Source organism: Bufo gargarizans, chromosome 1 (genome assembly GCF_014858855.1).
Source record: "Bufo gargarizans isolate SCDJY-AF-19 chromosome 1, ASM1485885v1, whole genome shotgun sequence".
Lineage (NCBI taxonomy): Eukaryota > Metazoa > Chordata > Amphibia > Anura > Bufonidae > Bufo > Bufo gargarizans.
The window spans coordinates 595143928-595169708 of record NC_058080.1 but is presented as its reverse complement, the minus strand read 5'-3'; the positions used below and the strand labels follow the sequence as shown (position 1 = coordinate 595169708).

General features: G+C 44.9%; 1 protein-coding gene across 1 annotated transcript; it reads left to right on the top strand.

Moving 5' to 3' along the window:
* Positions 1 to 596: 596 nt before the first annotated feature.
* Positions 597 to 25781, top strand: MINAR2 (membrane integral NOTCH2 associated receptor 2). Its single transcript, XM_044282284.1, has 3 exons — positions 597 to 722; positions 18329 to 18571; positions 25602 to 25781. Exons 1-3 carry the CDS (start codon positions 597 to 599, stop codon positions 25779 to 25781), a joined length of 549 nt encoding a protein of 182 aa, XP_044138219.1.

Genomic DNA, 25781 nt, shown 5'->3' with positions numbered 1-25781 from the left:
GTAAAAACTCTTCAGCACATCAGTGGATTTCATGGCTTGTGAATTGGAGTTTTCTTGAAATAAATACCACAGAAGAAGGGAAACTTATAGAAGGGAAACATATAGATGATGGACAGTGTGGAGCCATTTTCTAGATATGGACCTGGTTCTCTTGTTCACTTTACATAGATTATCCACTAATATGTTATATGCAGAAAAAGTAGCAGACGCCCCTGATGAAGCAGAGCAAAACCTAGGTCTGACAAAGAGAACCCTTTTTCTGTCCATGGGTTAAGAGATACGGAAATTATTCTGCCGTGGGAAGGGGATGTGAATAAGGGAGACGAGCAGTGAGGAGAAGAAACACGCCACCATCTTTATGTACTTACTGTTCACTGAGAGTGGATCAAAACCATTTGTGGACATTGTATCGAAAAAGTAACCTCATTAGAGATATGTGCAGCTAAGGAATGAAGTAATCCTAGGTGAAATCTAGAACATGGGTGGATTACAGTTTCATTCACCTGTGACATATCATATGAATAATGAATGCAGACTGTATCCTGCAACAGATGTCTGAAGGTTACACAATATACCTCTTGCAATGAGCTGGAAACATGGATCTCTCTATATTGCCAAACAACAACCATCCGGACAAATTTCTTCGTTTAGATGTGAACTGTTTACTTACAGATTCTGCTGCTCTATATTCACGACAATGGCACAACAAGATTTATCTACAGGTGAGTACAATGGAAATGAGCCTGATACAAGCCTAGTCATAAATGGTCATGAATCAGCTTTTAAACACGAAGCAAATACTTTCATGAAACCAATTTATGTTCTTTCACGCTTAATACACTTTGCAACATTTTCAGTTAGACAAAAGAGTAAGATAATATAGGAAATGTCTCTGGTGGAGTATGATAAGCTTTTCAAACATCATGAGACATATACTTTGCTGCAAGACTAAATGTAGCTATAATCTAAGGTAATAAAGATATAGTTAATTATGACAATGTTGTCCCATAATTTCTTAGATAAGCTATTGATATAATGTTATCAGCATTCTCTTATAGGAATGGTATATGTTAATGTACAAGTTACTATTCTATGACTTCAACCGAATAAGATTACTTAGGCTACTTTCACACTTGCGGCAAAGTGATCCGGCAAGCAGTTTCGTCGCCGGAACTGCCTGCCGGATGCGGCAAAACAAATGCCAACTGATGGCATTTGTAAGACTGATCAGGATCCTGGTCAGTCTTAAAAATGACTGATCAGTCAGAAAAGGTCGGTGTCATCCGGCAAAACGGATCCGGCATTTATTTTTTTCACCTTTTTTTTCGGTCTGTGTCTGCGCAGATACATTCAGGCAAGTCTTCCGTTTTTTTCACCGGAGATAAAACCATAGCATGCTACGGTTTTATTTTTTACATGATCAGTCAAAATGACTGAACTGAAGACATCCTTATTCATCCTGAATGGATTACTCTCCATTCAGAATGCATAGGGATATACCTGATCAGTTCTTTTCCGGCATTGAGCCCTTTTGACGGAACTGAGACGGAAAAAAAAACGCTAGTGTGAAAGTACCCTAAACCGTAGTGTTGATCGATCATGCTCAGTCGAACAGCAGTTCCGCTCGAGAATCTCGATGCTCGGCACATAGAAGTATTTGGCTGAATACCGCACGTGCTCGAGCGCAATGCTCGAGTCTCCTCCCCGCACATTTATTGGCTGCTACGCAGCCAATAAACGTGCAGGTAAGTACTGCCTTCACTGTAACCAACCGTATGTTTGTTAATGGCATTACAGTGATTGGCTGGCAAGAACGGCTCAGTGTTAGTCAGGGAGAGCTGTGCTGAAGAAGGGACAGATAGTGTAGGGAGTGAATTTTTTTTAAGTTGAAAAACTTGTCAGAGACCTAATAGTCCTTTTAAGGACTATTGTTGTGTGTGGCAGCAGCAATATATATTTTCAGCACAACTTGCGCTAAATTGCTAAAACTTTACAGACCCAAAAGTCCTTTTAAGGACTATTGTGTGTGGCAGCAATATCTATTTTTAGCGCATCCTGCGCTAAATAGCGTGCAATAGTTAGGCCGCTGCAGACAGCGGAATTATCTGTGCTACATCTCCTGTGTGACGCGTGCGCATCCCAAAAATATCTATGACATCAAGTACTTTTTCGGTAGATGGTGTCCACTGTGGACAGTGACATTAGCTGCACTACATCTCCTGTGCAATGTGTGCACATCCAAAAAATATCAGTGACGTCCAGTGTAATGTTTCCACATCCCAAATAACTGTGACATTCCCTGTAATTTTTTATTAGCCGCTGCTGACATCAGCAACATTATCTGCAGTATTTCTCCTGTGTAACGTTTCCACATCCCAAATACCTGTGACATTTCCTGTAATTTTATATTCGCCACTGCTGACATCAGCGACATTATCTGCGGTATATTTCAAGTGTGACATTTTCACATCCCAAATATCTGTGACATTCCCTGTAATTTTTTATTAGCCGCTGGTGACATCAGCATCATCATCTGCGGTATTTCTCCTGTGTAACGTTTCCAAATCTCAAATACCTATGACATTCCCTGGAATTTTATATTAGCCGCTGCTGACATCAGCGACATTATCTGCGATATTTCTCCTGTGTAACGTTTCCACATCTCAAATACCTGTGACATTCCCTGTAATTTTTTATTAGCCGCTGGTGACATCAGCGACATTATCTGTGGTATTTCTCCTGTGTAATGTTTTCACATCCCAAATACCTGTGACATTTCCTGTATTTTTATATTAGCCACTGCTGACATCAGCGACATTATCTGCGGAATTTCTCCTGTGTAACGTTTCTACATCCCAAATACCGGTGACATTCCCTGTAATTTTTTATTAGCCGCTGGTGACAGCATTGACATTATCTGCGGTATATTTCCTGTGTGACATTTCCAAATCCAAAATATCTGTGACATTCCCTGTAATTTTTTATTAGCCGCTGGTGACATCAGTGACATTATCGGTGGTATTTCTCCTGTGTAAAGTTTTCACATCCCAAATACCTGTTACATTCCCTGTAATTTTATATTAGCCGCTGCTGACATTAGCGACATTATCTGCGGTATTTCTCCTGTGTAACATTTCCACATCCTAAATACCTATGAAATTCCCTGCAATTTTATATTAGCCACTGCCGACATCAGCAACATTATCTGTGGTATTTCTCATGAGTAACGTTTCCACATCCCAAATACCTGTGACATTCCCTGTCATTTTATATTTGCCACTGTCGACAGCAGTGACATTATCTGCAGTATATCTCCTGTGTGACGTTTCCACATCCCAAATACCTGTGACATTCCCTGTAATTTTTTATTAGCCGCTGCTGACATCAGCGACATTATCTATGGCATTTCTCCTGTGTAACATTTCCACATCCCAAATACCTGTGACCTTCCCTATAATTGTAGATTAGCCGCTGCTGATATCAGCAACACTATCTGCGGTATTTTGCCTGTTTAACGTTTCCACATCCCAAATACCTGTGACATTCCCTGTAATTTTTTATTAACCGCTGCAGATATCAGCAACATTATCTGCGGTATTTCTCCTGTGTAACGTTTCCACATCCCAAATATCTGTGACATTCCCTATAATTTATTAGCCACTACTTACATCAGCAACATTATCTGTGGTATATCTATTGTGTGACGTTTCCACATCCCAAATACCTTTTTTCATTTTCATATAACATTTACTATGAAGAAGCAGAGCAGTAAGGGAAGGGGAAGTGGCCGTGATGCGGATGGTGCACGCAGAGGCCGTGGCCCTGGGCGCATTGAAACCGTGCCTGATGCCAGAGCACAAGAAATACAATCATCCACGATGCCTAGTTTCATGTCCCAGTTTGCAGGGCGGCGCAGGACAACACTCTCAAAGTCAGACCAGTGTGACCAGGTGGTCGGTTGGATTGCAGCAGATAATTCTTCCAGTCAGTTAAGCACCACCCTGTCTTCCACCAAGTCCAGTCTCAGTAGCCTGGTCAACACAATCCTCACCCTTATCCTCTTTTCTCCTACCATGGAGAGTCTTGCCAAACAAGGGTATCCCACACTTGGATATTCTGAGGAGCTCTTTTCAGCGCTATTCCTTACTATTTGGGCCTCTCGACAAGTCCGCTTGAAGAGAGACATGAGTTCTTGTGCCCTGATTCCCAAACTCTTGAGCATCCACAGTCACAAGAAGATGACAGTGGGGAATGGCAATACGTGTTTCACGAGGTGGATGATAATGATGAGAGACAGTTGCCAATAAGTCAACCGCAATTAGAGTCTCAAGAGGTTGATGATGAGGATGAGACACAGTTGTCAATAACTGAGGTTGTTGTTAGGTCAACAAGTCAGGAGGATGAGCAGAGTGAGGAAGTGGAAGAGGAGGTGGTGGACAATCAAGTCACTGACCCAATTTGGAAAGGTGGCAAGCCAAGCAAGGACAGCCGTACAGAGGGGGAAGGATCCGCAGCACCGCAACAGGCTGGAAGAGGCAGTGGGGTGGCAAAAGGTAGAACGCGGGCCACACCAAACAGACCTGCAATGTTCCATGGAGCACACCCTTGTGGAAATCTCCCTTGCCAAGGGGTAGGTGTTCCACAGTCTGGCGCTTTTTTGAGGAAAGTGCGGACGACAAAAGAATTGTAATTTGCAACCTGTGCCATGCAAAAATGAGCAGGGGCGTGAACACTAGCAACCTCACCACCACCGGCATGATGCGCCACATGGCATCAAAGCACTGAATTAGGTAGGGCGAATGCCTGGGTCCACAATCTGTGTCTGCTGGTCACACCACTGCCTCATCTTCCCCTGTGTTACGTGCTGGACAATCTTCTGTCCAAGACGCAGGCCCGGATGCCTCCTGACCTGCACCTGGACCTTCGCAAGCACCATAATCTAGCAAATCCATTTCTGTGTCCCAGGGCAGCATACAAATGTCCTTACGACAGGCATTTGAACCCAAGCGCAAATACCCAGCCACCCACCCACAGGCCATAGTACTAAATGCCCAATTTTCTAAAGTACTGTCCCTGGAAATCTTGCAGTTTAGAAGTGTGGACACTGAAGCCTTCCGCAGCCTGGTGCCGGTGGCTGTCCCTTGTTACGCAGTCCACAGCCGCCACTATTTCTCATGGTGTGCTGTGCCAGCCTTACACCAGCATGTGTCCTGCAACATCACCCGTGCCCTGACCAACGCAGTTACTGGGAAGGTCCACTTAACCACTGACATATGGACAAGTGCTTTCGGCCAGGGATACTACATTTCCCTGACGGCACACTGGGTGAACGTTGTGAAGGCCGGGAGCGAGTGATACCCTGGGATGGCATGGGTGCTACCGACACCAAGGATAGCGGGCCCTAATTCCATGAGGGTTTCCGCCACCATTTACGTTAGTGGCTCCAACCCCCATTTCTCCTCCTCCGCCTCCTCCTCCACTTCCAGAATTATCCTCTTGTAGCACCAGTCAGCCATCAGTCGGTAGCTGGAAGCAGTGTAGCACTGCAGTGGGTGAAGCTTTAACAGGCCGTGCTTAAGCTGATCTGCTTAGGTGACAAACAGCACACCGCCGCAGAGCTGTGGCAGGGGATAAGAGACCAGACTGAGCTGTGGCTCTCACCACTCAACCTAGAAACAGGCATGGTTGTGTCTGATAATGGCCGTAACTTGATGGCGGCTTTGGAGCTCGGCAAGCTCACAAACATCCCATGCCTAGCCTACATCTTCAACTTAGTGGTTCAGAGGTTTCTCAAAACCTACCCCAATTTGCCTGAGCTACTGGTGAAGGTGCGCCGCGTGTGTGCACATTTTTCTTCAAGTCATCGACAGCTTCAGCCGGTCTGTCAACGCTGCAGCCGCGCTTACAATTGCCAGCTCACCAACTGTTTTGCTATGTGAGCAGGCACTGGAATTCCACGTTCCACATGTGGGCCAGGCTTTGTGAGAAGCAGAGGGCAGTACTGGAATACCAGCTGCAACATGGTCGTCGCATTTCCAGTCAGCTTCCACTCTTCAGAAGCGAGGAGTGGGCATGTATGTCTGACCTCTGTGGGGTTTTAAGAAACTTTGAGGAATCAACACAGATGGTAAGCTGCAATAACGCTATTATGAGCGTAACCATACCACTTCTGTGTCTACTCAAACGCTCGCTGCTAACAATTAAGGACAATGCTTTGCATGTGGAAGAGGTGGAAATGGGGGATGACATTACACAGGGTGATAGCCAGACCACCTTCAGTTCGTCTTCTCAGCGCAAATTGGATGATGATGAGGAGGAGCAGGAGACAGTTGCCTCCGCTACAGAGGGTAGTAACCATGGAAATTTAATTCCATCTGTTCAGCATGAATGGGCAGAAGAGGAGGAAGAGTATGAGGAGATTGAGAGTCATCCTCCGGATGACGACAGTGAAGTCTTGCCTGTTGGGACTCTGGCACACATGGCTGACTTAATGTTAGGCTGCCATTCCCAAACACCCACGTGTTTTACGCATTTTGGACAACACCGATTACTGGTTGTTCACCCTTCTTGACCCCCGCTACAAAGAGAACTTCTCATCTCTCATTCCTGTGGTAGAGAGGACTAGCAAAATGGTGCAATACCAGAAGGTCCTTGTGGAAAAATTGCTCCAAAAATTTCCAGCTAACAACACTGGCGGCAGAGTATGTAGTTCCTTGGGCAACCGAGGAGAGGAGATGAGGGGAATACACAGCAGTTCCAACAGAGGCAGGGCAACCCTCTCCAAAGCCTGGGACAGTTTTATGACACCCCAGCAGCACCCTCACCCTGATGCGCGGCCTAGTGTCACAAGGAGGGAAACATTTGGGAAGATGGTGAAGGAGTACATAGCAGACAGTGTCAGTGTCCTCAATGATCCCTCTGTGCCTTACAACTACTGGGTGTCCAAGCTGGATATGTGGTACGAACTGGCACTCTACGCCTTGGAGGTGCTGCCCTGCCGCCAGAGTTTTGTCAGAGCGGGTATTTAGTGCTGCTGGGGGCATAATAACTGAGGCCCTCAACCATAATGTTTTGCATGGTCAGCTCACCAGCAGGCCCTCACCTACAATCTTTTAGAGGGTCAGATCACCAGCAGGCCCTCGCATATAGTGTTTTTGAGGGTCAGCTCACCAGCAGGCCCTCAACCATAATGTTTTACAGGGTCAGCTCACCAGCAGGCCCTTGCCCATAATTGTTTCAATGTCAGCTCAGCAGCAGGCACTCGCCCATAATTTTTTCGATGCTCAGATAAGCAGCAGGCACTCACCCATAATATTTTAGAGGGTCACCAGCAGGCCCTCGCTCCTAATGTTTTTGAGGGTCACCAGCAGGCCATCAATCATAATTCTTCAAGGGTGTGTATGATGCCCTCCTTTATGTGTAATAAAAGGTGTATTAGAGTGCCGGTTCTTTGTAATTTTTGGAAGTCCTTTCAGTTAGTGCATAAGCTTTATGAGTGTAGGAGTCCCACTACCTGAACAATTGTACCACAATGTGAATGAGGCCCTCCATTATGTGATATACAGGTTGTATCGGAGTGCCTCTTCCTTGTAATTGTTAGCAGCAATTGCACTTTATATACAATATACAGGAAAGAATGTTTCCTAAAAATTTTTCCTCTAAAATCTATTTTACCTTTTGTTTTGAGCGTATTATTGCCAGTCTGTAAAAGTGGCGAACTACTTGGACAACATCGTTCCCTGCAGCAACCTGGAAGTCCAAGATGCATCCAGACATCCACACCATGCTGTTTCCGAACCTTTTTGGTTGTGTTTCCCTCAATTTCTGACCTTTTCCTATGAACCAGATACCCTCCCCTCCTCAGAGCAGGGGGTGCCTGGTTTAATTCTCAGGTTCTCCAGTTGACTTCCATTGTAGAGCACCTGAGCACCCGAACACCCGAGTACTTTGGTGCTCGATCAACACTACTAAACAGCTTTATTCGGTGCATCATTTTTCTTATTTAGAGGATTTTCTGTATATTTCTGGTCCTGTCATTTACAATGCTGTTGCAGAAAGCCCAGGAGGAGTAGGTTCAGAGGATGGGAGTGGTAGTGGTCTTGATAAAGTGTTACTTATATCACAGTGTACTCTCAGGACATTGCTGCCTGGGGGATCTGTGCAGTGGAAATGTAGTTTTGAAGAATGAGGCTACAAGTAGGCGTATAAACGTCTTTTTTTTACTAAGAGCAACGCATAACTTCAGGTACATTCAATAGCAGCTTATTCTAAGTGCAATTTTCTGGCACCAGTAAGGAATATGGAAGCAGTATGAATGGCTTTAATCAAGTACTAGTATTGTATTTGCCTAGTAGTAGTATGAGTGATGGGTCTCTTAGCCATATTCCCTCAACTCACAGCAGTGTCTTTAATGCAGGCCTTAGCTGATCTGACTTCTCAAGGCTTTTCTTGATTTGTTGTTTTCTCTAGAAAATTATCCTTAGGCCTCTTGCACACGACCGTATGCCCTCCAAGATATAAGGTCCAGATATAAGGTCCGTGAGCGGGCCATATGTCCCAGAGCGGCATTGATCGTGGGCACACAATATCATAGAAAAAACTAAAAAGACCAAGTTCGATGACCAGACCTATTTACTCCCAAAACAATATGGCAAAGGTACTAATCCCCTAGGGGACAGAGGGGTAAAACTTTACATTTAATATAGGTACTTCTAAAATAGACGCTGAGGATGGACCTCTGCAACAAACAAACATGAAACAGCCCTGAGGGCCTAGACTAAACATGCACAGTATGGTGAACAATACCAAAAATATACAGGAACGTTCTCACCCGGATGTAGAAGTGGACCGAGGTTTCTCTCAGTCGTTGCTGGAGGTGGAGATGGACTTGTATTGGTAGGTCGCCATGCTGGAAGGTGCCAAGCGTATTCGCCCCTGTATGTTGTTGAATAACAGGGCAAAAGCCCTAGAACACCCTATGTGAGGGACAGGGGCTATTACGCCTTACCTATCTATACGAGGAACTTGCCCCGCAAGGGGCGTCCCCGTTCGGATACCTGACCCTGTGGGGGCGGAATCCCTAATAAACCCTATGTGGGTAGTCCCGACGTGTCACGTTTCATTCCGTGAGTGAACTCTTCAGGGGAGAAATGAGTAATAACAAGACTATGGATGGGGCTTGTATTACCCCAAAAATATGGTAGAAGGAGGGTTTGCTAAAGGTCAGCCAATGTAATCATAGGTGAATGGTCAGTCGGACAAAGCACCGGTGAATGACCGCAGCAAACCTCTTAGCTAAAGTGCAGGTTCACCAGTGGGTGATACCTGTCAGAGTCGAAATATGACCGCAGGATACGTGTGATCCAAATGGGCTTTTTAGCAGAGATTGCCCACCTGTCAGCGCCTTTTAAACTGTGCCAGAGATCGCGCTTGTTTCCCTGTGCCGCCCCACTTACGGTCACGTGACTCCGGTAAGAGGAAGTCACGTGTCCGGTGGAACGCACGGAAGTGAGCATGCGTTCCAGGATGATGCGATCTGGAGTGTGCGGCGCCATGCAATGACGTCACACATCACATGACAAAGCACATGATCGGGAAGCAGCCGACTGCAGAGCGCATCACCACCAGAAGGCCACGCCCACAAGCAGTGCGCCATAGAGGGAGCGGTTATAAGTATCAACAGGGGGCGGGACTGGGCACTAAGCGACCACATTGTCACATAGTGAATGCGGAAAATCATGGCAGCGATTGGGGCCCATAGTTAGAGGGATCCCGTGGTAACAACATAATAAATACAGCAAAACCGAACTATTAGAGGCAGGCTTTAGGAGACACCAGCCCCAAGGAGGAGCTGACTGGCAAGATGCCAAGAGAGAACATGGAGACAAGGAATTAGAAAAGGGGGACAGAGAAATGAGAAGTTTATAGAAAACAGCCAAAATTGAACTGCTCATTTAAGCCCAAAGGGGCCATGGTTTTAAGGTAGTATATCCATTGTGTCTCCCGCTGCAGGATGGCGAGATCCCAATCTCCCCCACGTTTTGGGGGCAAGGTCCGATCGATGCCCATTACTGAGATGCGGGCTTTTCCATTGTGGTGGTTATGGACATGGTTAGCTACAGGAGTGTCTTTAGCCTTTGCTTGTCGCTTAAGTGCTCCCCAATACGTCTGCGGAACTCACGGATGGTTTTACCCACATACCCCCTGCCACACTCACATGACAGAAGGTAAATGACCCTGCGAGTCCTGCAGTTAATGAAGTGATGTATACAGTATTCCTTGCCCGTGACTGCACTGCTAAAGACCTTCCCAGATTTCACATAGGGACAGGCAATGCAGCCACTGCACCTGTAACATCCTTTCACATTGGATTTGAAGGGAACCTGTCACCAGTTTTATGGTGTCCTAACTAAGGGCAACATAAATAAGTGACTGATTCTCTTAGCACAATGCTGGGTCACTTTCTTTAATTGACCCAGTCAATCTGCCAACATCTTGTATTGAAAAGCTCCAGCTGATAATGATGAGTCATGAATATTTATGAGCTCCTGACTCTCCCCGCCCACCTGCTGCTGAATGACAGTTTGTTTCCATAGGAATCAGCAGCAGGTGGGCAGGGGAGTGGCTATAGTTCTGAATTAAATCATATACGCTGGACTCAAGGACATCACGCCGGACTCGAATCAGCTCATTAGCATGTGGCATGCGGCATCTTTGTGTGTATATTATGAGGTAACCATCTGTCACACCAGTAAGTGAATACATCTAAGGTACTTTTTAGTAGTTCATGATTGTATATAATTAGTTAGATTATAATAAAATATCCACATGACAGGTTCCCTTTAAGCCAAGTGGAATCAGACAAAGTGGGGGGCACGAATTCACTGGACACCAGCCTGTCGCGGAGGCTACGACCGCAACAATAGGTGAGGTGTGGATAGTCACCCACTACCTCTCTCAGGTCTGGGTCCAGTAAAAGAATGCCCCAATTTTTTGGGAGAATGTTTCTGATATCACCTGCGGCCCTGTCATAGGTCGTGATGGGGTGAATGACGTTTGAAGTCGGCACTGAACAAGGTTTGGGAGTAAGGAGAGACGCTCTATCTGCATGCAATGCAAACTCAAACGCCCTCCTCAGAATCCTATCAGGGTATCCGCGCTGGCGGAGCCTAACCCGTAGGTCAGCCGCTTGTCTGATGAACTCCCGTTTGGATGAACAGTTTCTCCTGAGCCTGAGATACTGTCCCTTGGGGATACCCCGCCTAAGTGGGAGAGAATGACTGCTCTCTCACCTAAGTAGGGTATTGGTAGACGTAGGTTTTCTGTAAATTGATGTCTCCAGTTCGCCAGTAGATGTTTGAGAAATGAGGACATCAAGGAAAGGCAGCCTTGTGCCCCCAACTTCATAAGTGAAATGCATGCCAATGTTATTATCATTGAGCATCCCCACCAAGGATCGGAACGAAGGCTCATTACCGCTCCATATGATGAAGATGTCATCAATGTACCGCGCCCACATGTCTACTTGGTTCATAAGTATGGAACGGTCCTCCCTGAAAACCAAGGTCTCCTCCCACCAGCCCAGGAACAGGTTAGCATACGACGGGGCACAGGAGCTCCCCATCGTGGTGCCCCTGAGCTGGTGGTAGAGTCTCCTATTAAAGGAAAATACGTTGCTGGTCAAAGTAAATTCCAATAGGGAGAGGACAAAGAGGCTGTGGGCGCGGTACTGGCATCCGTGGGTGCTCAAAAAATGTTCCACTGCCTTGATTCCAAGAGTATGGGGAATATTGGAGTAAAGGGCCTCCACATCGATACTGGCCAACATGCTCTCATCTTCTACGTGGATGCCCTCCAGCTGTTTCAACAGGTGTGTGGGATCCCGAGTGTAAGAAGGCAACGCAGCAACAAATGGTGCCAAAACACGGTCCACATAAATCCCCACATTTTGGGATAAGTTACCCACCCCTGACACAATTGGACGCCCCTTTAGTGGATGTGTCCCCTTGTGCAGCTTGGGCAAGCAATAAAATGTTGCTAAGCGAGGATGGGTAGGTAACATGAATTTATATTCATTGTCTGTGATGATTAGCGAGGTCTTGGCTTCGTCTAAGATAGTTTTGAGCTGTGCTCTAAATTTGTCCAACGGGTTCTGTGACAAGACCTCGTATGTGGATGAGTCCCTCAGCAAGGCCTCGCACATGTCAGTATATTGACCATGGTCCATAACCACAGTGTTACCCCCCCTGTCCGAGGGCTTGATCACTATGGAGTGATCGTTCTCCAAGTTTGTAATAGCACTGTCTCGAACCAGGTCAATATTAGAGAAATGTGAGGGACGTAGGTTCTCAATCTCTTGCGAGACCATGCTGAGGAAAACATCCACACACGATAGCTCACCTAAGTTGGGGGGCATTTTGTTGCTTTTCAGCTTAAGGTTGGTGAAGGGTCCCTGACCTTCCTGCTTGTCAAGTTCTCTATCAAGTCCGTACAGGAGACGTACATCCGCTAGGATGTCCAAGGGAATGCCCAAATCGCGGCACTGTTTTTTGTCCTGTAATTTGTAGAACTTGTACTAACGGAGTTTTCGAACAAGCAGGTTAAAGTCTTTGATGATGTCAAAATGGTTAAAGGAAGGAGTAGGGACAAAAGAGAGACCAAGTTGGAGAACCTCTATCTCAATTGGGCTGAGGGAACGAGATGAAAGTTTAACAACCTGTGGACCTAGGGGTTTGGAGGTGCGCAGTGAGTATGTCTGCTGAGGGTTGGGTTGACCCTGGTATTGGCCAGTCCCTCCTAAAAAACGAGGGTTAGGTTGGCCTTGATATTGGCCACGCCCTCGTGAGCCGCCTCTCTGTCGCCCACGTCGGTTGCCTCCCCGGGATGATGGTCTAGAGCCCTTGGACGTACTGTCAGAGTCGGAGCAGTCAGTCTCAGTCGATGATTGATCTGTTTGGGCTCCCACAATATCTCTCCTATTAGCAATAGAGGAATAGATCTTGTTGTCTTTAAAGTCTGCCAGATATCTCACAAACTATCGATGTTTGCGCTCCTTGAGATGATATTGGTATTTCTCCAGGAGGTTATGCAACTGTTTCTCTTTGTTCGCAAACTCGGCCTCCTGTGAGAAGATCTGAGCAGACTCGATACCTTTTTTAGTCAGGCTTTCTAGGTTGTTTTTTTCTTCTATGAGGAGGAGGCGCATTAATTGCAGGGAGCTCTCAGTAGCTTCTTTCTCCCATTTACTGAGAAAGCCTGGGTTTCTAAATCTAGCTGCCGGTAACAGCGTGATCCTAAGACCCCGGGGCACAATACTGTGTTTGAGATAAATCTCCAGGCTCTGCAAATCCCACCAGGAGAGAATTTGGTCTTTGTAAATATCGGTCAATTCTTTGAATGCTGCGTTAAACGATGGGGTGTACTTCTTTTGGGAAAATTCCTTGTCAGAAAATATCTCTTTGGCCTCCACCAGCCAATTCTCAGCACTGAAGCCAGTGGCAAGGAAGCCTGCCATGCTCAGTGTAAGAGTCAAATAGAAAAAAACTAAAAAAGGCCAAGTTCGACAACCAGACCTATTTACTCCCAAAACAATATGGCAAAGGTACTAATCCCCTAGGGGACAGAGGGGTAAAACTTTACATTTAATATAGGTACTTCTAAAATAGACGCTGAGGATGGACCTCTGTAACAAACAAACATGAAACAGCCCTTAGGGCCTAGACTAAAACATGCACAGTATGGTGAACAATACAAAAAATATACAGGAACGTTCTCACCCGGATGTAGAAGTGGACCGAGGGTTCTCTCAGTCGTTGCTGGAGGTGGAGATGGACTTGTATTGGTAGGTCGCCATGCTGGAAGGTGCCAAGCGTATTCACCCCTGTATGTTGTTGAATAACAGGGCAAATGCCCTAGAACACCCTATGTGAGGGACAGGGGCTATTACACCTTACCTATCTATACGAGGAACTTGCCCCACAAGGGGCGTCCCCATCCGGATACCTGACCCTATGGGGGCAGAATCCCTAATAAACCCTATGTGGGTACTCCCGACATGTCACGTTTCATTCCGTGAGTGAACTCTTCAGGGGAGGAATGAGTAATAACAAGACTATGGATGGGGCTTGTATTACCAAAAAAAGATGGTAGAAGGAGGGTTTGCTGAAGGTCAGCCAATGTAATCATTGTTGAATGGTCAGTCGGACAAAGCACCGGTGAATGACCGCAGCAAATCTCTTAGCTAAAGTGCAGGTTCACCAGTGGGTGATACCTGTCAGAGTCGAAATATGACCGCAGGATACGTGTGATCCTAATGGGCTGTCAACAGAGATTGCCCACCTGTCAGCGCCTTTTAAACTGTGCCAGAGATCGCGCTTGTTTCCCTGTGCCGCCCCCTCTTCCGGTCACGTGACTCCGGTAAGAGGAAGTCACGTGTCCGGTGGAACGCACGGAAGTGAGCATGCGTTCCAGGATGATGCGATCCGGAGTGTGCGGCACCATGCAATGACGTCACACATCACGTGACAAAGCACATGATCGGGAAGCAGCCGACTGCGGAGCGCATCACCACCAGAAGGCCACGCCCACAAACAGTGCGCCATAGAGGGAGCGGTTATAAGTATCAACAGGGGGCGGGACTGGGCACTAAGCGACCACATAGTGAATGCGGACAATCATGGCAGCGATAGGGGCCCATATTTAGAGGGATCCCCTGGTAACAACATAATAAATACAGCAAAACCGAACTATTAGAGGCAGGCTTTAGGAGACACCATCCCCAAGGAGGAGCTGACTGGCAAGATGCCAAGAGAGAACATGGAGACAAGGAATTAGAAAAGGGGGAGATAGAAATGATAAGAGTATCATACACTGCCTGTCCAAAAAAAAAGTCGCCACCTGGATTTTACTAAGCAAAAAGTTATGAGCCTCCTATTGGATAATTACAGCATGGGCGATTCTCTTTCAGCTGGCAACAAGTTATTTAACCCCAACTAGTACAATGAGTTGCTTCTCATTTCTTAAACAACCATGTCAAAAAACACATCTCGTGGTCGTGGAAAATATGTTAGTCTGTTTGAGAAGGGTCAAATCATTGGCATGCATCAAGCAGAGAAAATATCTAAGGAGATTGCAGAAACTACAAAAATTTAGTTAAGAACTGTCCAAATCATTATGGAAGGATCGTGGGGACCCATCGTATTCGAGGAAGAAATGTAGCGGGAAAAAAATCCAGAATGATCGTGATTGGTGATCACTTAAACTTTTGGTGAAGTCAAATCGGAAAAAAACAGTACAAGTTAGGGCTATGTTTAATCGTGAAAAAAAGAGCATTTCCACACGCACAATGCAAAGGGAACTCAAGGGATTGGGACTGAACAGCTGTGTAGCCATAAGAAAACCACAAACTAGAAAAAAAGGCTTTAATTTGCTAGGGAGCATAAAGATTGGACTCTGGAGCAATGGAAGAAGGTCATGTGGTCTGATGAGTCCAGATTTACCCTGTTCCAGAGTGATGGGCGCATCAGGGTAAGAATAGAGGCAGATGAAGTGATGCATCCATCATGCCTATTGCCTACTGTACAAGCCTGTGGGGGCAGTGCTATGACCTGGGGTTGCTGCAGTTGGTCAGGTTTAGGTTCAGCAACAGTATGTGCTCCAAGAATGAGGTCAGCTGACTACCTGAACATACTGAATGACCAGGTTATTCCATCAATGGATTTTTTTTGTTCCCTGATGGCACGGGCATATTACAAGATGACAATGCCAGGATTCATCGGGCTCAAATTGTGAAAGAGTGGTTCAGGGAGCATGAGACATCATTTTCACACATGGATAGGCCACCACAGAGTCCAGACCTTAACCCTATTGAGAATCTTTGGGATGTGCTGGAGAAGGCTTTGCGCAGCAGTCAGACTCTACCATCATCAATACAAGATCTTGGTGAAAAACGAATGCAACACTAGATGGAAATAAATCTTGTGACATTGCAGAAGCTTATCGAAACAATGCCACAGCGAATATGTGCTGTAATCAAAGCTAAAGGCAGTCTAACGAAATATTATAGTGTGTGACCTTTATTTTTTTTGGGTGGCAACTTTTTTTTGGACAGGCAGTGTTGATTACAATGATGCTGGGGATGTCAGGCCGCCAGCGGGGCTATTGTTCCGCACTCATATGATCTTATGAGTGTGGGACAATAGTCCTGCGGGCGGCCCGACATGCATAGCATCATTGTAATCTATGATGCTGTGTGCTCCCGTGCGCACGATTAATGCCGCTCCAGGACATATGGCCCACTCACGGACCATATATCTCGGAGGGCATACAGTCGTGTGCAAGAGGCCTTAGGAGCAGAATTTAAGATGTGTTCTTCCTCTCCTTCCTCTGGTTACACAGGAACTCCCCTCCTGGCAGGAAGCAGGAGCAGCCCACTCTCACCAAGGGGGGGGGGGGGGCAGGGTGGTTATCCCTGTTCTTTGCCAACCATTGCCATCCACTCCTTACTAGAACAAATTGCCAAAACATTAAAAATACATCAATATATAACTATACAAATTATATGCATAGCAACTGTGAATATTCCCAGGTCTGGTTTAGGATTTTTTTTCTCTCTTGTTCTTCACATTACATATAGTCAATTCGCTCATCTCTAATTATCATAACATGACATAAATGGTTGGTTAGTTATTTCCATTCATCTTAAACATGCCGCTTTTATACAACCTTAACTTAAATTTTTGTAAAATACATAATGAGCTAATCATCCTCCATGATTTATTAGGCTACTTTCACACTTGCGGCAGTGTGATCCGGCGGGCAGTTCCGTCGTCGGAACTGGCCGCCGGATCCGCCGATCTGCCGCTGACTGAAAGCATTTGTGAGACGGATCTGGATGCGGATCCGTCTCACAAATGCATTGCAAGGACGGATCCGTCTCTCCGCTTCTCATGCGGACAGACGGATCCGTCTTGTACATTTTTTCACATTTTTGCCGATCTGCGCATGCCGGAACGACGGATCCGGCATTCCGGTATTCTGAATGCCGGATCCGGCGCTAATACATTCCTATGGGAAAAAATGCCGGATCCGGCGTTCAGGCATGTATTCAGTTTTTTGGGCCGGAGATAAAACCGTAGCATGCTGCGGTTTTCTCTTTTGCCTGATCAGTCAAAACGACTGAACTGAAGACATCCTGATGCAAACTGAACGGATTACTCTCCATTCAGAATGCATGGGGATAAAACTGATCAGTTTTTTTCCGGTATAGAGCTCCTGTGACGGAACTCTATGCCGGAAAAGAAAAACGCAAGTGTGAAAGTACCCCAGTTGACAATAATCAAAAATCAGATAGATTATTTTGTTTGTGAAACATTTTCTTCATATAGAATGACTATTAAAGGGGTTTTCTAGGATCATAGTTTTAGATTCTATATACGGAACCACTCCATAATCAAAATGTTCCTAATGTATCTTAAATGCTGATTGTTTTCGACTTTAGGGGATGTTCTATTCTCCCACTGAACCCTTTTCTCGGTCAATGTTGAGAAAGAGGTGTCACAAGTATCGTGAGTGCGGGGAAGGTGGACCAATTTGACAGAAAGAACTCCAAATTGAGATTTGACGCATGTATCTCTGCAGTGCACCTGTTTGTGGAGAATACAGTTACAGAAATTGCTCTACTACTAAAAAAAACAGCCCAACGAACCCTGGGAATACATGATTTAAGTACCAGAAAGAGCCAAGACTAGATGTTGAAGTCGTAAACAACTTGGCTAAATATGGAGGTCGTTGAAATCCCAAAAATGTGAGAAAGATATCTGGGGTGCATTGAGAGGTGATTTACCATGTAGGGAGAATATCTGCAAATTTTGACTTTGGTCCTGGAAAACCCCTATAAAGTTACTTCTTTGGACAAACATATTCATTGTATGAATGAACCGTACTGTAGCTAAAAGATATGCTGACATGCTGTAGGAGACAAAATACTAGTATAACTGTGGTATAAAGTGAAATTCTAAACATTAAAGGGGTTGCTCCATAACAAACACTTGTGGTCAGTTAATGTGCAGCAGTCATTCTATTCAACTCTATGGTACTGCGGACGATAGATAAGTTGAATGGAGCAGTAACTGACATGGGTACCCAACGTTCCATTTGAACAGGGAACACAGGGACCTTGTTCTCATGATCGGCAGGGTCTCTAGAGGTCAGACCCTCGCCAATCATGTGCTTATTTCTAATCCTGTGGACAGGATTATGGTTATCATAGGAAACCCCTTTAATATCTGTTACTACTATAAAGTATTCATATTTATTTATTTTGCAACAGAAAGATATAACCAATATGAAAGAACCTCCGCAGCCACCGAAGATGGACAGCACTGCAGTTCATGACAAAACACTTGTCAATCACTTTACTCCTGAGGTACTGAAATCTACAATTAAAAGTAACCCACTTTACGTGGACTTAGCAATAGAACAGAAGACTGAAGGAAAGAACAAGCAACCATCATGGACCATTCAGGATTACGACAGTCAGTCACCAAACCCAAAGTTCGCTCTGTATATGAAGGTATGACTATAGAAACTGCTTATTTAACAAAGGGCTTCTGGGAGTTGAAAAATCCAACAAGAACTGACATGGCAAAATACTATAAAGATGTTTTATTTTACTCACAAATCCGTGTTTTTTAAATTTTCTGCTGATTCTGCTGATTTACCCAGTGCACACCACATGCTTTCTTCTTGAAACAGTTTGTGGTTGTGTTGGAGCACCAGCAGTGACCGCCAAACTACATTTCCAACAATGCTTTACACCCTCTTTCCCTGTGACGAGCATGGCCACCTAAGGCCTCTTTCACACTACAGTATTTTGCGTTCCGTATACGGTCCGTTTTTTGCGTTCCGTATACGGTCCGTATACGGAACCATTCATTTCAATGGTTCCGCAAAAAAACTGAATGTGTTCCGTATGCATTCCGTTTCCGTATTTCCGTTTTTCCGTTCCGTTGAAAAGATAGAACATGTCCTATATTTGGCCGCAAATCACAGTCCGTGGCTCCATTCAAGTCAATGGGTCCGCAAAAAAAACGGAACACATACGGAAATGCATCCGTATGTCTTCCGTATCCGTTCCGTTTTTTGCGGAAGCATCTATTGAAAATGTTATGCCCAGCCCAATTTTTATATGAAATTACTGTATACTGTATTTGCCATACGGAAAAACGGAACGGAACAACGGAACGGAAACGGAACCACAACGGAAGCAAAAAACGGAACAACGGATCCGCGAAAAACGGAACGCAAAACACTGAATTCAACATACTGTAGTGTGAAAGAGGCCTAACACTGCGAATTGGGCTGCCCACGGTCAGTCTATATTTATCATGCCTGTGCTGTTGAGATGCAGAGCTAGTTGATTCATGTACATGACATCATCATTAATGACGTTAAAGGGGTTATGGCATGATTGATGTAAAAAGTGAAAACTAGACATCATATATTAGTACATAACAGGATACCAGCTTTAGGATACCATTAAAAATCCAGGAAAACCCTTTAAAAGGGAGGTCTAGCAATGAAAACTCCTTTCCCTGGTAATACAGGAGGGGGGCCTATTCAGAATTCTTCTATTATTGAGAGTGCAGAGCAGCTACAAAAAATGTCTGTCACTCCAGAGGACATAGACACATGATTTTACCAGAGAATAGCATGGTTGTTGGCTGCCGTGGATATGTATGTATGGCTTAGACACGTATGGCCAACTGCACTGTTTGGCCATATCCTAAAGTTACTGCACACAAGTGTTTAGGATGTATAGAATAATGAGAAATTATATTTAGTTCCTTCATGAAAATGAACTGATCCTTAAAAGGGTTATCAAAGACTATGACAGACCTCCCAGAGTCAGCAGGTCTCCAGTGTGGCCAGCGATTGGCTGCAGTCAGTGGTCACGTGCCCCCCATCTACAAGATGTTGATTTCAGTGCAGAAGTGAGATGAAGAGTTGGACATGGAGCAATGGGGACCAAACCCAGCAGAAAGGACCAGGTAATTATGATCACCATGGGTCGACCACTTTGGAAGGTCTGTTATTGTCTTGGAACTCCTTTAATGCTTAATTTGAAATATTCACCTATGACACTAAATGTGCTAAAATAAATTCCTGGCCATTTCCAGTGCCACTGCACTGGTCCTCCTCATCACTGCTTACATGACTGCAGTGATGATGTGTCATCTACAGTACCATGCGTCATGGCTGCAGCAGCTAGTCAATGCTAAGACCAGTGATTGGCTGCAGTGGTCATGTGGGGTATACAGCTATATCACCACTGCAGTTATTTAAACGCCTGCGCCGAGGTGAGGACTGCAGCAGTGGAGGCGAGGGACATGGCAGGGGAGTAACTGGTTAGTATAGGATCTTATTTTATTTTAGCACATTTGGTGGCATTTCTAAGCAAGTCAGACATCCCTTATAAATGCTGCCTCAGCTGAAAGGGATGGGATTACCTGATTCATTGTGCAAGATTTTCTGCTAATCCAAGAATATCATCATACTCCTAAAGCACAAATGAACAGAAAATTGCCATTGACAAATCTGTAAATAATATTTGCATAACGATCACATTGTGGTGTCTGAAGTGGATGATTATGCAGACACGAGTGGTGAGCCACATAGATGCTATTTATCTGTTAGTCCGCTGCCATTAGCTTTTGCAGAAAGTTTCTTCTGTGTCAACCGCAGATTGATTTTAGTGCCCTTTTTAACCACCTCCGGACCGCCTAACGCAGATGTGCGGTCCGGAGGTGGCAGCCCTGCGCAGAGTCACGCATATATGCGTCATCTCGCGAGGGCCGGGATTTTCTGTGAACGCGCGCACACAGGCGCGCGCTCACAGGAACGGAAGGTAAGCGAGTGGATCTCCAGCCTGCCAGCGGCAGGCTGGAGATCTGATTTTTTTAACCCCTAACAGGTATATTAGACGCTGTTATCAAAACTTATTAACCCCTTATGAACCCATGATCACCCCATATAAACTCCCTGATCACCCCACCTGTCATTGATCACCCCCCCCATCATTGATCACCCCCCTGTCATTGATCACCCCCCTGTCAGGCTCCGTTCAGACGTCCGTATGATTTTTACGGATCCACGGATACATGGATCGGATCCGCAAAACACATGCGGACGTCTGAATGGTGCCTTACAGGGGGGTGATCAATGACAGGCAGGTGATCACCCATATAGATTCCCTGATCACCCCCTGTAAGGCTCCATTCAGACGTCCGCATGATTTTTACGGATCCATGGATACATGGATCGGATCCGCAAAACACATGCGGACGTCTGAATGGAGCCTTACAGGGGGGTGATCAGGGAGTCTATATGGGTGATCACCCCTCTGTCATTGATCACCCCCTGTCATTGATCACCCCCCTGTCATTGATCACCCCCCTGTCATTGATCCCCCCCCCCCCCCCGGTAAGGCTCCATTCAGACATTTTTTGGGCACAAGTTAGCGGAAATATATAATTTTTTTGTTTGTTTCTTCTTACTAAGTCTCATATTCCACTAACTTGTGTCAAAAAATAAAATCTCACATGAACTCACCATACCCCTCACGGAATCCAAATGCGTAAAAAATTTTAGACATTTATATTCCAGACTTTCTTCTCACGCTTTAGGGCCCCTAAAATGCCAGGGCAGTATAAATATCCCACATGTGACCCCATTTTGGAAAGAAGACACCCCAAGGTATTCCGTGAGGGGCATATTGAGTCCATGAAAGATTGAAATTTTTGTCCTAAGTTAACGGAAAGTGAGACTTTGTGAGAAAAAAACAAAAAAATCAATTTCCGCTAACTTATGCAAAAAAAAATAATTTCTATGAACTCGCCAGGCCCCTCATTGAATACCTTGGGGTGTCTTCTTTCCAAAGTGGGGTCACATGTGGGGTATTTATACTGCCCTGGCTTTTTAGGGGCTCTAAAGCGTGAGAAGAAGTCTGGGATCCAAATGTCTAAAAATGCCCTCCTAAAAGGAATTTGGGCCGCTTTGCGCATCTAGTCTGCAAAAAAGTGTCACGCATGTGGTATCGCCGTACTCAGGAGAAGTTGGGGAATGAGTTTTGGGGTGTCATTTTACATATACCCATGCTGGGTGAGAGAAATATCTTGGTCAAATGCCAACTTTGTATAAAAAAATGGGAAAAGTTATCTTTTGCCAAGATATTTCTCTCACCCAGCATGGGTATATGTAAAATGACACCCCAAAACACATTCCCCAACTTCTTCTGAGTACGGCGATACCAGATGTGTGACACTTTTTTAAAGCCAAGGTGGGCAAAGGGGCACATATTCCAAAGTGCACCTTTCGGATTTCACAGGCCATTTTTTACAGATTTTGATTGCAAGGTACTTCTCATACATTTGGGCCCCTAAATTGCCAGGGCAGTATAACTACCCCACAAGTGACCCCATTTTGGAAAGAAGACACCCCAAGGTATTCCGTGAGGGGCATGGCGAGTTCCTAGAATTTTTTATTTTTTGTCGCAAGTTAGTGGAATATGAGACCTTGTAAGAAAAAAAAATTAAAATAAAAATCATCATTTTCCGCTAACTTGTGACAAAAAATAAAAAGTTCTATGAACTCACTATGCCCATCAGCGAATACCTTAGGGTGTCTACTTTCCGAAATGGGGTCATTTGTGGGGTTTTTCTACTGTCTGGGCATTGTAGAACCTCAGGAAACATGACAGGTGCTCAGAAAGTCAGAGCTGCTTCAAAAAGCAGAAATTCACATTTTTGTACCATAGTTTGTAAACGCTATAACTTTTACCCAAACCATTTTTTTTTTTGCCCAAACATTTTTTTTTATCAAAGACATGTAGAACAATAAATTTAGTGAAAAATGTATATATGGATGTCGTTTTTTTTGGCTAAATTTTACAGCTGAAAGTGAAAAATGTCATTTTTTTGCAAAAAAATCGTTACATTTCGATTAATAACAAAAAAAGTAAAAATGTCAGCAGCAATGAAATACCACCAAATGAAAGCTCTATTAGTGAGAAGAAAAGGAGGTAAAATTCATTTGGGTGGTAAGTTGCATGACCGAGCAATAAACGGTGAAAGTAGTGTAGTGCAGAAGTGTAAAAAGTGGCCTGGTCATGAAGGGGGTTTTAGCTAGCGTGGTTGAAGTGGTTAAAAACAAAAAAAGAAGAGGTTTTTATCACTTACAATCCTGCATCTCTGCTGCAGAACATCACAATACATACAGTACCTCAGCTGCTTCAGACTTCTTTTTATAAAGGAACAGTGAATTTTCATATAAAACTAATGGCATGGTTACATATACAGAAGATTCTGCTGCCTGTATCTGCACCTAAAGAAATTTAAAGGGGTTGTCCGGGCTACAGATATTGATGACCTATCCTCAGGGTAAGTCAGCAATATCAGATCGCTGAGGGTCCAACTCCGGTTGAGCGAAACAAAGTATTCTAAGTGGATCTCGATCCGATTTTTAGGAAAAATTTGATTTGTCACAAAGCTGAATTTCCTTGTGGCAAAGAACCCCTTAGATGCCATGTCCGTCACTGATTGTGGCATCTAAGAATAATAGTGAGGTCTTTCAGGGGTTAATCCAGTAAAAAAGAAAAAAAAATACCCACCTCATCCATATCAGTGCAAAGAGGCTACCGTGGCCATCTTGATTGAAGATCCCGCGAGAAACCTTGTGCGCAGTGATGTATAACTTCACCAAGCCGGCCGGCGTGATGACTTCATCCCTCACTGATCCCCCAAGATTTCACGCAATGCCTTTAATCAAGATGGCGGCAGTGGCCTCTTCACGCTCAAATGGATGAGGTGAGTATATTTTTTTCTTTTTTACTGGATTAACCCCTGAAAGTCCTCACTATTATTTTTAGATGCCACAATCAGTGATGAACATGGCATCTAAGGGGTTTAATGACAGAGGGCGGCGCCATCGCCACTCCCCGTCATTGCGGCCACTACTTACAAAGGAATGTGCTTTGTGACAATTAGGATTTTTTAAAACTTCGCTCAACACTACCCATGATCAGCTAGCTGTTTTGAGCATCTACAGCACAGGAAACTAAACAGTGTACAGAGGGGAAGCAGAAGGCATAGACATTGTCTAGTTTCCGGTGCCGTTTACTGCAGCTCAGCTCCCATTCACTTGAAGCACACAGCTCCGTATACCATATGGTGGCTGTGCTATGGTATGGCAGCTCAGCTCCCATTCACTTGAAGCACACAGCTCCGTATACCATATGGTGGCTGTGCCATGGTATGGCAGCTTAGATCCCATTCACTTGAAGCACACAGCTCCGTATACCATATGGTGGCTGTGCCATGGTATGGCAGCTTAGATCCCATTCACTTGAAGCACACAGCTTCGTATACCATATGGTGGCTGTGCCATGGTACGGCAGCTCAGCTCCCATTCTGTCTGTTTCCAGTTTCTGGAGCTGTAGGCTGCCTGAAAACAGCTGCTCAATCGAGGTGCTGGTGTCCTGAGGATAGGTCATCAATATCTAATAGGGGATTTACACTGTGCCAACTAGCAGACAATTATCAAGAAGGAACAAATGCCTGCTCATTAGTGTAGGTGAAGAGCTGCATTTACATGCAGTGATCACCTCCATAGTATGAGAAGGAGTGATGATTACGGCTATTACTGTGGCCAAGTGGGGAGGCAGAGTGGATGGGAGTGGTGGCTTAAGCAATGATGGTGGTTGGACTATATATGGTGGCTCTGGTCCTCCTTGGCATCCCCTGGAAAGGTTGCACAGGGGACACCTTTTCTTACCCCCATGGTACAACCTGGTGATTATCTCCTGTCTGGTGGTGATTCAGGGTGCCCTTGATGTTGGTGAATAGTGGGGTGCAAGGTAATTTGACAGGACTGGCAGTGGCAGTCTCACATTTCTGTAGCACCTTTACATCAGCAGATTATGGGGAATGAGCATTTGTAGGAACGACCATTCCTAATAATCTGGTCAACAATTGGGCCGTGTAAATGCATCTGAAAGAAGAACTCCCACAAAAAGTTTTTATTCTCTGACCTGTTAGAAAGGTGCATGACGTGATCTGTAGTGAATGTAATCTTCTCATCAGTGACTGTATTTGTGACCTATCCCCTCCCTTCTAATTTTTAGCTGTGTCATGTGACCAACTCTCTGATTTCCAACTGACATAGGACAGGAAGGCAGTTACTTCTTTATTCATTCCTATGAGGTTGACATTGCGGCTCCCATAAGAAATACATAAAGAAACTGACTTCCTGTCCACACATAAGATGCTGTGTTATTTGGAACGTCTGATTGCTGGTCACATGACACAGCTGAGACGCAGAAGGGAGGGGATAACTTACAAATACAGACACTGGTAAGAAGATTACATTCACTGCAGATTACATCATGTACCTTTCTAGCAGGTCAGAGAATAACAAGTCCAGAAAAAAATTTACTTTAAGGAAAGAGTAGACAACCCCTCTGAATACAACTCAGTCAAAAATTTCACCAATACGATGCAAACTGTTATTTCTAAGTCTTTACCAAGGAAATAATATATTTTTTGCAGGAGAATCCAAATGATTTACATTACTGGCTAGAAGATATTTATACACCTGGGTATGACTCCTTGCTGAAGAAGAAAGAGAAGGAGCAGAAGAATTCCAGATACTGTAAACTATTTGCATTTTTGGCGCTGGTAGTTTGCATTCTCATTGCCATAGTGACAGTTGCTGTTATATTTACTTAA